This window comes from Pogoniulus pusillus, chromosome 23, assembly GCF_015220805.1.
Source record: "Pogoniulus pusillus isolate bPogPus1 chromosome 23, bPogPus1.pri, whole genome shotgun sequence".
Taxonomy (NCBI): Eukaryota; Metazoa; Chordata; class Aves; order Piciformes; family Lybiidae; genus Pogoniulus; species Pogoniulus pusillus.
The window spans coordinates 7,218,301-7,232,692 of record NC_087286.1 but is presented as its reverse complement, the minus strand read 5'-3'; the positions used below and the strand labels follow the sequence as shown (position 1 = coordinate 7,232,692).

Below are 14,392 nucleotides of genomic sequence, written 5' to 3'. Positions count from 1 at the left end.
CTGCTTTGGTGTGAAGGTGCTGGCCCAGGGTGCTCAGAGAGGTTGTGGAGAGATTCCAAACCCCTCCTGGGCATTGTGCTGCTAGGCAAGCTGCTGTGGGTGCTCTGCTTTACACAGGGGCTGGACTGGCTGACCTCCAGAGGTCCCTTCCAATCCCTACTGCTCTGTAAGTCTGTGATTCTCCTTCCAGCCCTTACCTGGCTGCGGTGGGTGAGGTGGTGGCATCTGGTGGTGCATCATCGGGTAGGGCGGGGGCTGCTGGTGAGGCAGTAAGCCTGGGTGTGCTGGTGCCCCGAGGGGGTTCATCCCAGGCCCACTGGAGTGCTGGTGGGACTGCTGTGGGTTCTGGCTGTGCTGCTGCTCCATTTGCTGGCGAGCCCTTAACTCGGCGTACTTCAGCTGCTCCATGTGGAAGTTCTGACGCTCCGTCAGCAGCTGCTGCCTCTGCTGCTCCAGCTGGCAAAAACAAGGGCAGGGTAAAAAGTGACACTTCTGCACAACAAAGGCCTCTCCTGTTGCTACCCAAGTGGCTGACCTGCAGCAGGTTTGGACCTTTCTCTACCTGGAAGAGAGGAAATCACCTCTGTCTGTCCTAAAGAATCTCCCAGCTGCAGAGTGAGGGCTGGGCAGAGCTTTCAGCCTTACATCTTGGATCAGCAACGGTGTGGCCAGCAGGAGCAAGGCAGGGATTGTCCCCACCCCAAGTGGGCACTGCTGAGGCCACATCTCCAACGTTCAGGTCAGATTTGGGTCACTCATTCCAAGAAGGACAATGAGGGGCTGGAGTGCAGCAGCTGAGGGACCTGGGGCTGTTGAGCCTGGAGAAAAGGAGGCTGAGGGGAGACCTTCTGGCTCCCTGCAGCTCCCTGAAAGGAGGCTGGAGCCAGGTGGGACCTGGTCTCTTCTGCCAAGGAACAAGTGACAGGACAAGAGGAAACAGTCTCAAGTTGCCCCAAGTGAGGTTTAGGTTGGACATGAGGAACAATTTCTGCCCCTTGAAGGTTGTCAAGGTCTGGCCCAGGCTTTCCAAGGCAGTGGTAAAGTCCCCATCCCCGGAGGGGTTTCAAAGCCATGGAGCTATGGTGCTGAGGGCCATGGTTTAGAGTTGACCTGGCAGTGCTGAGTTAAGGGTTGGACTCTCATGACCTTAAAGGTCTCTTCCAACCCTTTGATAAACAATTCTGTGATTCCATGATTCTGTTTATAGATTGCCCATGTCCTGGCCAAGGAAGCCTCCATCATCTGACCGCTCTAAGATCTCACAACCTGCCCCTACACTTACTGCCAACTGGACACATGGCTTTGTGTGACTGGCTTACAAACACTGAAGGAGCATTTTCAGATGAACCTCCACAAAAGCAGGTTGCCAAGGAGATATCCCCCTGGCAGAAGTTCTCCTCAACTCCCCTAGCCCCACCAATACTTTGTGTTAGCACTTTCCAGTGCTGACAAAGCAGGGATGAAAACTACAGAGGAGGCATTCAGCCACCCAACCAGATGGGGCTGGAGCCTCATGAATAAAACATGCTCCTCGTTGGGGGCTGGTTTGCTGCCTGGAGGGACTACAATGGGATTAGTCATGGTGCCCTGACTCCTTTCTCCTTGACCAATCTGACACCTTAGCGGGAAGGACGTGGTGGAAGCAAGAGGCAGGGACACCAAGGGGGTAATGGTGCATGTGTGGAAACAGATTCCACTGGTGGCAGCCAGCTCACAGGAGAATTACTGCAAATGACCCCAAACAAAAGCTTAGGCAAGAAACATGGCTCCACCCAACTCCTTCTAGGCCTTTTGTGCTCCTGCTTTTGCTCTCTTTAAGGTGCCCTGTCCTGCTGTGCTTTAGGAGCATCTCCAAACAGCATCCAGTGCCTGAAAATTCACCTCATGCTCAGAAGCCAGTGAAAGCTTCCCTTCAGAGAGACAGGGAATTGTTTTGGTTGGGAAAGACTCCTGGGATCAGGAAGTTCAACCACAAACCCAGCACTGCCAGGTCATCACTAAACCACAGCCATCAGCAACACATCTCCACAGCTTTGAAGCCCCTCCAGGGATGGAAACTCCACCACTGGCCTGGGCAGCCCTCAAGGGAAAGAAATTGTTCCTCGTGTCCATCCTAAACACAAAGCCAAGTTACAGTAGGAGGTGCTCTAAAACTGCTGCAGAGCCCAAGCCACCTGGTTCTGGACCAGGCTCTTCCTGCAGTCATGTCAGAAGAAGCTTTATGGACACAATCTACAGCCCTACCCAGCTCAGCATGTGGTGGAGACTCCATCTCTGGAGACATTCAAGGCTGGACTTGAGGCTCTGAGCAACCTGCTCTTGTTAAAGATGTCCCTGCTCACTGCAGGGGGGTTGGACAAGATAACCTTCAAAGGTCCCTTCCAACCTGATGCAGTCTGACTCTATGAGGAGAAACTTCTCTGGTGTGAGGGTGCTGGAGCCCTGTCCCAGGCTGCCCAGAGAGGTTGTGGAGTCTCCTTGCGTGGAGAGATTCCAACCCCTCCTCACCATTGTGCTGCTGGGCAAGCTGCTGTGGGTGCCCCTGCTTTAGCAGGGGGTTGGACTGGATGAACTCCAGAGGTCCCTTTCAACCCCTACCATGCTGAGCTTGTGGTGACACATTTTCCAATGCAGAGTCCACCAGTGATTTGCAATTTGCATCTTCTCTTTAGCTCCCCAAGCTCAGCTACACCTGCAGAGGTGTCAGGTCAGATGGGGATCAGGCACCTCAAAGATCAGCACGTATGAGATGACCACAACCTGGTCCAGGACATCAGCCTAGACACAGAGTCATGAATCCTCCACTCCTGACTATCTCCAGATCCAGATTTGCAACAGTGTGACCCTGCATTGCTGTTAAATGATTCCCACTTAGGAGAGCCTGGTCCAAACACTCCATGGAAACTCAGACAATGTCCTGAAGCTTCATCTTCAGCTAGGACTCCCCCCTGAGCGGAGAGAGAGTGAAGAAAGGGCTCATGTCCTGTTAGAAATTCTGGGTTAAGAATGTGGGCCACACACAGAGGCTGCCCAGGGAGGTGATGGAGTCACCATCCAGAGAGGTGCAGATGTGGTACTAGAGATGGTCTAGTGGTCATGGAGATGTTGGGTAGAAGGTTGCACTTGATGATAGGTAGTAGGGTCCCTCTCTCTGGAGACATTTAAAACTCATCTGGATGCTGTGCAATCTGCTCTAGGTGACCCTGCTTTAGCAATAGTGTTGGACTAGATGATCACAGAATCAACCAGATTGGCTCATGGGCAACTCCCTGTCCCTCAGTATTCCCAGGTCATTAGCCTTGGAGCAGGTCTCCAGCAGGTCATCCCTCACCTGTGGTGGTGCAGAAGGCTGTTCCCCCCAAGAGAAATAACCTTTAAATACATAGAATCAACCAGGTTGGAAGAGACCTCCAAGCTCATCCAGTCCAACCTAGCACCCAGCCCTATCCAATCAACTGGACCATGGCACTAAATGCCTCATCCAGGCTTGGCTTCAACACCTCCAGGGACAGCAACTCCACCACCTCCCTGGGCAGCCCATTCCAATGCCTATCACTCTCTCATGATCTCCAGAGGTCCCTTCCAAACCCTATCACTCTATGATCTTAGAGGCCTTTTCTAACCTTGATTCTGGAAGGTGGCTCCTACCAAGAGGATCCCTCACTACACACGCAGGGCTGACAGCATTGGGATGACTTTAAACACTGAAATGGATGTGTTCTGCCTAACATCTACCCACCCTCCAGGTCCAGACCGCTCTCACCACTTCCACTCACCTTACCTTGACAAAGCCAGAGGAGCAATAAAGGACAAATGCCCTCAGGAACCTTCAGTGCTTTAATTATTCCACTAAATATCCACCATGACAAGGGGCAAAGACAGAATTTAACTACCAGAAAGCCAAGGGGGAAAGAGAAAAAATAATCATCTGTGTGCACATTTTTAAGAAGGAAAATGTCAGATGTCTTAAAAGGGATAGCAAAAAAAAAACCAAAAAACCCAACCCTAATAGAATAAATGCCCCAAAGGGAAGAAAAATCTCTCCAGAGAACCTTTTTAGGTCTATTCCTTGAGCTGCCAATCAGTGTCGGAGGCAAACAGCAGCCTGAAAATGGTGGAGGATGCTGAGCCATGGAGAAATTCTTGCTGACACTCTGCCACCACACAAGCCCATGGCTTGTCAAGCTCCATCAGTGTGATGAAGGCCAAAGTGAGGATGGAAATGCCATTAAATGCACAGGGAAGGGCAAACGTGGGAACGCCAAGAATGATGGTAAGGAGGAACAAACGTGGGAACACAAAGAATGATGATGAGGAGGAACTGCTGATTGACAAACATGGGCAAGTTCCCCAACAGAGAGAGAGAATAATGATTGCTTTCTGGAGGAATAAAGGTTTGGGTCATCTTCAGAGTAGCTGAAGAGAAACCTCTTCTCTGAAGGTTTCCCATCTCCCAACTGATGTGAAATCTGGTCACAGACAGGCAGAGACAGAATCTCTTCCACAGAAGAGCAATGAAGCTGGTGAAGGGTCTGAAGGGCAGGGCTGGTGAGGAACAGCTGAGGGAGCTGGGAGTGTTGAACCTGGAGAAAATGAGGCTGAAGGGAGACCTTCTGGCTCTCTGCAACTCCCTGAAAGGAGGTTGCAGCCAGGTGGAGTTGGTCTCTTATCCCAAGGAACAAGTGACAGGACAAGAGGAAACAGCCTCAAGTTGCTCTACGGGAGGTTAGGTTGGACATGAGGAAAAAATTCTTTCCCTTAAGGCTTACCAAGGCCTTGGAGTGGATTTCCCATACCTGGAGGAGTTCTAAAGCCATGGAGATGTGGTGCTGAGGGACATGGTCTAGTGGTGCCCTGGCAGTGCTGGCTAAAGGGTTGGACTTCATTATCTTAAAGGTCTCTTCCAACCCAAACAGCCCTCTGATTGTAAACCCCTGAGCTTAGATCCACATCTCCAGTCTAGACTGGGTCAGTGAGAAGCAGCAGACAGAGCTGGTTTGCCTTCTCTTAGGCCTGTCAGATTTCCACCATTTCACTCTCTTCCCAGGGCAAAGCCAGAAACCATTCACAGGAGAAGACTTAAGTGAAAGCTCAGAATCAACCCCACCAATTCCACACTGGTGCTTTGATGACAGGAACAAGGATTAGGAAGCCAATCTTGGATACCACCAATCTACTGCTTATGGTGAAGAGAAGATGCTGGAGAAAGGAGAAGTTCCAAATGCTACTCTAGGAGGTCATTATGAATTGCAGCTGAAGGAGAAGACCTGCATAAAGCTGAGGAGCAGCTGCAGATGCTGGTTCTGTCTGCAGCGACAGATTTGGCCAAGCATTGGAACAGGCTGCCCAGGGAGGTGGTGGAGTCCCCAACCCTTGAGGCGTTTGAGAAATGTGTGGCCATGGCACCTGGGGACATGGTTTAGTGGCCACAGTGGGGCTGATGGTTGGACTGGATGATCTTAGAGGTCTTTTCCAACCCAATGAATCCTCTGACTCCACCCAGAGCCCCACTCACCGCCTCCTTCTCTCTGTCCATAATGGTTTCCAGCTCCTCAAAATGGCGAAGTTTTATCTCCAGCTTCTTCATCTGTGTTTCCACCAAAAGGGCAACCAGGGACTTGATCTTCCTTTCTTCCACTGCTGCTAGGTGCTGAGGATAAAACACAGGGCTCTGGTTCACAAACATGTCACAGAATTAGGTGCTTTAAAGGGGAAAAATTAACTCAACTCCAGCTCCATCCTGGCCCACCTCTAGAGACAAATCATTGTGTTGGCTTCTCAGTGGGAAGCTCAGAAGCTCTTGGGCTATGGAATCAGAGTTTCATTAAATAATCAAGTGTTAAAATTTAATACAAGAGGTGCTGTGGGTACTCACTGCACACCCAGCTGTGTCTCAAAGCCTTCTGAGGGCTGTGCAGAAGAGGAGACCTTCAGTGGAAATGACAATGAAGGAGCAAGGGAATGCTGGAGCAAGTCAACGTTGGGTCACCCTAGCCTGAAAGCCTTCAAAGAAGATCAGCAAGGGCAAGTGGAAGGTCCTGCCTCTGGGGAGCAACAACCCCCTGCAACAGCACAGCTGAAGGGTGACCTGTTGGCATGCAGCTCCATGGAGAAAGATCTGGGAGTACTGAGGGACAAATTACTCAGAAGTCAGCACTGTGCCCTCATGGCCAAAAAGGCCAATGGTCTCCTGAGGGTCATGAAGAAGAGTGTGGGCAGCAGGTTGAGGAAGGTTCTCCTCCCCATCTGCTCTGTCCTACTGAAGCCACAGCTGGAGAACTGGGTCCAGTTTTGGGCTCTCCTCAGGTCAAGAGATACAGGGGACTACTGGAGAGAGTCCAGTGGAGGCTGGGAAGCTGCTGAGGGGCCTGCGGCATGTCTGTGAGGAGGAAAGGCTGAGAGCCCTGGGGCTGTTGAGCCTGGAGAAGAGCAGACCCAGAAGAGATCTGACCAGTGTTCAGCAAGAGCTAAAGGGACCACGGTGGTGAAAAGGCTGGGGCCAGACTCTTGTCAGTGATGCCCAGTGCCAGGTCAAGAGGCAATGGGCACAAACTGGAACCCAGAAAGTTCTGTCTGATCAAGTGGAGAAAATTCCTTGTTGTGAGGGTGCTGGAGCCCTGCCCCAGGCTGCTCAGAGAGGTTATGAAGTCTCCTGTGGAGAGAATCCAAACCCCTCATGGCATTGTGATCTTGGGCAAGCTTCTGTGGGTGCCCCTGCTTTAGTAGAGGCTTGGACTGGATGACCTCCAGAGGTCCCTTCCACTACCACCATGCTGGGATTGAGGGATTCTGTGACACAGAGCAAGACACTGAATCCAAGAGCCATGAAGAAACTCAAATTCCAAACTGAATGAAAAAAAACCCAACCCAAACCAAGCCAAGAGAACACAGATCCTGAAAAAGAGTCAGGAGGGTTTTGGTGATGTGGTTCCTGCAAGAAGAAACTGAAAGACAACCTGCAATTAGCAATGACAGGGTGAAAGCAAAGCTCATAAGACAGGGAGCTGATTGAAACCACAGCTCATTAGCAGCCAGACAAACAGAAGTTTAATGGCAGAAAGACAAGAAGGTGCTTTCAGCAGACACAAAGTGCCTCTTAACACAACAACCATTATGCTGTCTGTTAAAAAGGGTGTAAAAAAATTTGCTGTGGCTTTGGTGTCCAAGCACAGAACTGTGTGAAGTCCACAGAGCTACTGGTGGCACAGCAAAAACAGAAAGGCCATCTAAAGGTTTTGTCACCCAGACCTGCTGAGCAAAGTTTCCCCCCCCAAAAAAAAACCCACTGATAACCACCTTTTTGGGGCTGGATTTTTAGGGGGTTTCATTGACTTCCTAACATCTGCCCAGATTTCAACTGGACATGATTTCACTGAGGAGGCAGAGCAGAAGAAAGAGCAGAAGGCACTTCAGACTCCTTCAGGGTATTGAGGTTAGAACATGAAACCCCACGGATCTGGAACAAAGGACCACTTTAAGGAGAGTTCTCATGTGAACTGGAAAGCAAGCCAAGGGATAACTGGGATGAAACAAACCTTTGCTTTGGTGGCAGCTGAGGCAAGGGCAGCAGCTGCAGCTGTAGCTACGTTTCCTTCCGAGATTTCATGTTCCACTTTCTTCTTCCCAGCCTCGTTCTCTTTGTCTTTGCTGGTATCAACGTTCTCCTTGTTCTCTTCTGCCTCCTTTTCTTCTGAAAGAGATTTCCCCCCACCTCTGTTAGGAGCCTTCTCCCCAGGAAGGAGGTGCTGATGGCAGCCAACTAAATGACTCAATTACAGAGTGGATTGGGAGGGACCTTAAAGATCATCCAGTTCCAACCCCCCTGCCACAGGCAGAGACACCTTCCTCTAGACCAGGTTGTTCAAGACCTCATCCAACCTGGCCCTGAACACCTCCATAAAGGAGGCATCCATGACCCCTCTGGGCAACCTGTTCCAGTGTCTCTCAACTCTCACTGTAAAGAGTTTCTCCCCAATTTCTGGTCTCAATCTCACCTCTTCCAGTTGCAATCTATTCCTCCTCATCCTATGACCACAAGCTCTTGTAAAAAGTCTCTCCCCAGCTTTCTTGTAGTCCCCTCTATGAGGCCTCCCTGGAGCCTTCTCTTCTCTAGGCTGAACAGACTCAGCTCCCTCAGTCTGCCTTTGTAGGAGAGATGCTCCAGCCCTCTGCCCATCCTCATGGCCTCCTCTGGACCTTCTCCAACACTTCCATGTTCTTTTTGTGTGGAGGGACCACAGCTAAATGCAGTGCTGCAGGTGGGGTCTCACCACAGCAGAGCAGAGGGGGGGACTCCATCCACATGCTCTCAGACTCCCATGACACAGCACTGCTCCTCCCTCCAGATGCTGCCAGGAGGACAACTCCAGTCTAAGAGGAGCTGACCCAGCTAAGAGGAGTGACTTTAAATGCTTTTAGCTTCCACCTTGTCAGTTCTTCCCTTACACCCATCAGAGTAACTGCAGCTGCATTTCCACACCAACTCCATCATCACATCAAATCCACAGGCTTCTGGTTCCCACCTGGTGCTAAAATCCTGGATGGAAGATCCAGGAAAAGGTAACTGGGTATAAGGATCAGAATAAACCTCCCCCTAGCCTATGCACGTGGGGGACAAGGAGAGTATGTTGAATTGAATCAAAATCATGTCTTAAGCGGCAATTGAAAACCCCACCCAGGACTCCTTAGGACTGCCAAAAGAAAGCCTCTGCATCACTTCACAGGGACGCTGAGCTAACTCATTAACCTTTCCCCTCAGAAGTGAGCACCAAAACTGATCAAATGCTGTGCAAACAGAGGCAGAAGAAAAGGACTCCTCTGCCCTACCCTCTTCCCTTGCTGCTGCAATCTCTTCCCCCAGTCGCTACGCCGAGCTAAAAATCGAGTTGGAGAAACAATTTAGCGCTTGAACTCCGCAGCCAAATCAAAGTGGAATATTCACTGCTGAAGCATGAAGCAGCCTGATGTGTAAGAGGAAATATTCCTGCCACAGTTGGGTTCAGTGCCTGTTCCAACCACTTCAGAGGGAGGCTATTAAAGCTAACGCAGCTTGAGGAACAGCTGGCAGCCATTACCTGGCTTGGGGTCTGCAGGAGCTTCGCTGTCTGGTTCCTTCTCTGAATTTTTCTCATTTTCTCCTTCTTGTGCTTTATCTCCTTCCTCAATTTCACTCTCCACTTTGTTTTCAACCTAAATGGGATGAAAGATTGGTTGAAGCATGAGAGCTGTAGAAGACACTTTGCTGTTAACTCGGTTTCTAGCTTTCAAATCGCCTACAGCAACTTGGTCTAGTGGGAGGTGTCCCTGCCCATGGTAAGGGAGGTTGCAACCAGACGACCTTGAAGGTCCTTTCCAACCCATTCTGTGATTCCATGAAATTGATTGACTGCCACAAAGGAAGAGATGAAATGTTAAAGGCTGCCTGCAGCTTATGTCCACTGTGCCAACCGTAACTGAAACCTGGGCCAGTAAGGCACTGCCATGCTGGACAGAGTCTGCCAGGCAGCAACCCAGAGCCAGTCTGGCTTCAGCTGGGGGTGCAGCAAACCCTGAGCTAAGATGATAGGTAAGAGAATGGTTATCTTCTGTGCTGCCCACGTTGAATCCAGCAGAATCAAAGAACACTTTGGGTAGAAGGGACTTTTAAAGCTCATCCAGTCCAACCTGCTGACTGCAGGGACATTTGCAGCTAGACCAGGTTGCTCAGAGCACCCTGACCTGGGATGGTGCATCTCCCTCCCACCCACCTCTCTGGCCAACCTTGGACAGGGTCTCACCACCCTCATGGTACAAACATTTCTGCCTTCTCTCCAGTCTGAATCTCTCTCTCAGTTCAAACCATGATAGCAGGCTTTGCTCAAAAGTCTGGGCCCTGCTTTCTTATCATCCCCCTAAAGCACTGAGAGGCCACCAGAGGGTGTCCCTGGAGCCTTCTCTTCTTCAGGTTGAACATGCCCAACTCCTTCAGCCTAGACTCACAGCAGTGCCCTTCCAGTCCTCCCAGCATTGCTGTGGTTTCTTCTAGACCATCTCCATCAGGTCAAATTCCTTCTGAGCTGAAGAGCAATTCAGGTTCCTGAGGGTCAGAAGCACCTTTTCAGAACCAGTGAGCCAGGCTTACCTTCTCAGGCTGCTGCCCATCTGTCTCAGTTTCCATCTTTTCTTCTTCAGCTCCATCTGAGAAAACAAACCACTGAAATATTTAGAATTGGCAGAAATGGACCCAGAAGGTCACAGAATCACAGAAACATTCAGGTTGGAAAAGCCCCTCAGGATGACCAAGTCCAACCCATATCCCTGCTCTGCAAAGTTCACCCTAAACCATAGCCCCAAGCACTGCATTCAAACAATCTTCAAACACAGCCAGGGTTGGTGACCCCACCACCTCCCTGGGCAACTCATTCACAGAATCAACCAGGTTGGAAGAGACCTCCAAGCTCATCCAGTCCAACCTAGCACCCAGCCCTGTCCAATCAACCAGACCATGACACTGAGTCATAGAATCATAGAATCAACCAGGTTGAAAGAGACTTCCAAGCTTATCCAGCCCAACCTAGCACCCAGCCCTGTCCAATCAACTAGACCATGGCACTAAGTGCCTTATCCAGTCTCTTCTTGAACACTTCCAGAGACATTTTCATTGCTTGACCACTCTACCTGTGAATTTCTTTCTCCTAATATCCAGTCTAACCCTACCCAGTGGCAGCTTGAGGCCATTCCCTATTGTTCTATCACTATTTACCTGTAAGAAGAGACCAGCACCAACCTCTCCTTAAGACCTCCTTAAAGGTCCACTTACTACCCCCAACATTTATTATCTCTTGTCCATTTGTGGTGGAGACACCACCCCTGGAGGTGTTAACAAAGCCAACAGGTGTGGCACTCTGGGACATGGTTTAACAGCCAGGGTGGTGTTGGGTAGGAGCTTGGACTTGATGATCCTAAAGATCTTTTCTAACCTTACTGATTCTACCAACAGTGGTTTAAGGAGAAGATGAAACTCCTGGAAGACCAAAAGCTCATTACACTGATTTGAGTTTCAGAAAAGCAACCTGACTTGCAAATTGAAATGCAACTGGTTTTTCTTTCCAGCCCAACGAGCAGAACAAAAGATGAACTCATCTCTGCCCTGCTGGATGAGTTCCAGCTCAACCCATCTAGAGAGAAACCATCAAATCTCTCCATCTGAGCTACTCAGTGGATTCACATTAACATTAAAAATGATTTTTTTGGTTGTTTTTTTTTTTCCCCTCTACCCATCCTGCCATGATACAACCAACTGGATTCTGGAGATGGTCATCAGCTCCATGATTAACCTCAATTAAGGTGCTGCCAGACTTGTAAATCCTCCTTAGCACATGATCCCCTGAGCTGCTCTCCATGAAAGGTCTACCCAGAGGCATTCTTCTTAATCCTGGGTTGCATCAAGAGGAGTGTGGCCAGCAGGTCAAGAGAGGGGATTCTGCCTCTCTGCTGGGGTGAGACCCCACCTGAAATACTGTGTCCAGCTCTCATGTTCCCATCGTTAAGAATGGCACAGAGCTGCTGAAGTGAGTCCAGAGGAGGGTCACAAAGATGGTCAGAGGGCTGGAGCACCTCTGCAGGAACCCTGTTGCTGCCTTCCAAAACCTGAAGGGAACCTACAGGAAGGCCAGAGATGAACTCTTCATGAGGGTGTCTAGTGACAGGACAAGGGGGAATGGCTTAAGCTGAAGGACAATAGGGTTAGACTGGGTCATAGCAAGGAGTTCTGCAGTGTGAGGGCAGTGAGACACTGCCCAGAGTGGTGGTGGATCTTCCCTCCCTGGAGGTGTTCAAGGCTGGGTTGGATGAGGCTTTAAGCAACCTTGGGATAACAGAAGGTGTCCATGCCCATGGCAGGGCGGCTGGAACTGGATGATCTTCAAGGTCCCTTCCAACTCAAACCATTCTGTGAATCTTTGAGTCTGAACTGAGTAATGAAGAAGTCAAAGCCATTGGCCTAGAAGTAGTCCTACAGCAGGTATTCCTAGACAGTGTTCTCACTCAGACCATGCATCAAAGGACATCCTCACACCCAACAGTGACAGGACAAGAGGAAATGGCCTCACGTTGTGCCAGAGCAGGTTCAGGTTGGATATGAGGAACAACTTCTTGCTAGAAGAGGTTCTCAGGCACTGAAACAGGCTGTCCAGGGAGCTGGTGGAGTTACCAACCTTGGGGTATTTAAAAGCCACATGGATGTGGTGCTGAGAGATGTGGTTCAGTGGCAGGATTGTAAGCCCTAAGTGAGCAGTTGGGACTTGATGATCTCAAAGGTCTCTTCCAACCTTAGCAGTTTTATGACTCTATGACCACTGTTCATCCTCTTGCTTCTTCCTCAGCTGCAACCATGCCAGTCCTTGTGAGATGATCCAAGTCAAATCCTAACACTTGCTTTGCCTTCTGACTGAAGAAAGCTGCACTGCAGCTCCTCAAGAGCCCAACTGCCCCAGCTGGGTGCTAAACAAGGTTTGAATCATGTCTGAACACAAGAGTTGATTGTTGGTTAGATAGAAAGCCAGAAAAGCCCAGGAGTTACCAGCCAAAGGCCCCAAGTTTCCTCTGCATCCCAAACCCAGCCACCAAACAACTGAGAAAGCTGAGGCTGAACAACCTCCCCTCCTGGAGATGCTGTCAGGGAGCTGCTCAGCTCCCAGCAATTTGGGAGGCATCTTTTCCATGCTGCTCTGGAACACCAGAGCTGAGCTGCTGATGCTGAAGAAGGTTAACAGCTTTGGGAGAACTCTTCAGGCACTGTTTTAAGATGTGCAGCAGAGCTCTCCAAAAAGACACCAGCTGGATCTTCTGGGCAATTTCCTGGCCTTCTCCAGGAGGTGGAGCTTCAGCCTCAAACCATGCCCTGAATCTTCAGAGGAGTGCCACAAGACAGTCTCTGCCAAGACTGGCTCCAAGCCAACGTTCCCACACAGGAGCCACGAAGAGAAGCCTGCCAAGCACATCCACAGGAGAAGACCTCTCCAGAGGCAGCTCAGCTACACCACTGCAGCCCCTGGTTCCCAACTGATCATCTCAAATCTCCATCTAGTGTCTGACCAAAGAAGTCTTCCCCACTCCTCAGAGATGAAACACAAGAAGCCATTTGGGAAACAGTCATCAGAAGCTAAAAGAAGACATTTGGATGCTTGGCAGGTTCTCCCACTGCCGTGGATGTGTGGGTCCAAGCAGCACCTACTGCCTCTTGACCTTCACATTTAGAACCCAAACCACTTCCAGGCACCCTCTAAAACCTGGCCTTGATCCCAAGCAGGGGGCAGCCTTAGCTTCAGCCTACCAGCCCATGACTACGTGCTTCCTGCTGCTGCTCACACTGCTTGGCTTTTTGGCTGAGCTCTTCAGGCTTGTAACCTCTTATTTACTGTCTGGTTGGCATTCAAACTGTGATTAGAGACAGCTGAGGAGCTCTGCCAAAACACAGCTAGGAGTCCCTGAGTTGCAGATTGCTTTTGGAGTGGCAGCTGACCAGTTATCATCCCATCCAACTTCAGCAGCTATTGTAGATTGGAGAAGAGCTTCAGTGGGAGGTCAAAATGAAGAAGGAATAGGAAATAGTAATCATTATGAAACCCATAATTGGTACCATGTGCTGGAGCAGCAGCTCCTAAGAGGAGTGCTTTGGAAACACAGAATCATAGGATGCACTGGGTTAAAGGGACCTTTAAAGGTCATCTAATCCAAACCACCCTGCAGTCAGCAGGGACATCCCCAACAAGAGCATGGTGCTCAGAGCTTCATCAAGCCTGACCTTGAATGTCTCCAGGGATGCTAATCCTTGTTCTATCCATCAATTTACTCATAGAATCAAGCAGGTTGGAAGACCTCCAAGTTCATCCAGTCCAACCTAGCTCCCAGCCCTGCCCAATCAACCAGACCATGGCACTAAGTGCCTCAGCCAGGAGGCATTGCTTGAACACCTCCAGGGATGGCAACTCCACCACTTCCCAGGGCAGCCCATTCCAATGCCAATCACTCTCTCTGACAACAACTTCCTCCTAACATCCAGCCTAGACCTCCCCTGCCACAACTTGAGACTGCGTCCCCTTGTTCTATTGCTGCTTGCCTGGGAGAAGAGACCAACCCCCACCTGGCTAAAACCTCCCTTCAGGTAGCTGCAGACAGCAATGAGGTCCCTCCTGAGCCTCCTCTTCTGCAGGCTGCACACCCCCAGCTCCCCCAGCCTCTCCTCACAGGGCTGTGCTCCAGGCCCCTCACCAGCTTTGTCGCCCTCCTGTGGACACCTTCCAGCACCTCAACATCTCTCTTGAATTCAGGAGCCCAGAACTGGACACAGCACTCAAGGTGTGGCCTGAGCAGTGCTGAGCACAGGGGCAGAAGAACCTCCCTTGGCCTGCTG

At 50.4% G+C, this 14,392-nt stretch overlaps 1 protein-coding gene across 2 annotated transcripts in view; it reads right to left on the bottom strand.

The window, feature by feature from the left end:
- Window positions 1–14,392, bottom strand: part of SMARCC1 (SWI/SNF related, matrix associated, actin dependent regulator of chromatin subfamily c member 1) — a 78,427-nt gene that overhangs the window by 11,056 nt on the left and 52,979 nt on the right. For both annotated transcript variants that reach the window (XM_064162442.1, XM_064162443.1), the window contains exons 22-26: window positions 10,121–10,176; window positions 9,075–9,189; window positions 7,536–7,690; window positions 5,516–5,650; window positions 198–456 (exon numbers count right to left, since the gene is read on the bottom strand). In XM_064162442.1, the coding sequence (XP_064018512.1) occupies window positions 198–456; window positions 5,516–5,650; window positions 7,536–7,690; window positions 9,075–9,189; window positions 10,121–10,176 (720 nt within the window). The remainder of the gene's footprint in view (window positions 1–197; window positions 457–5,515; window positions 5,651–7,535; window positions 7,691–9,074; window positions 9,190–10,120; window positions 10,177–14,392) is intronic.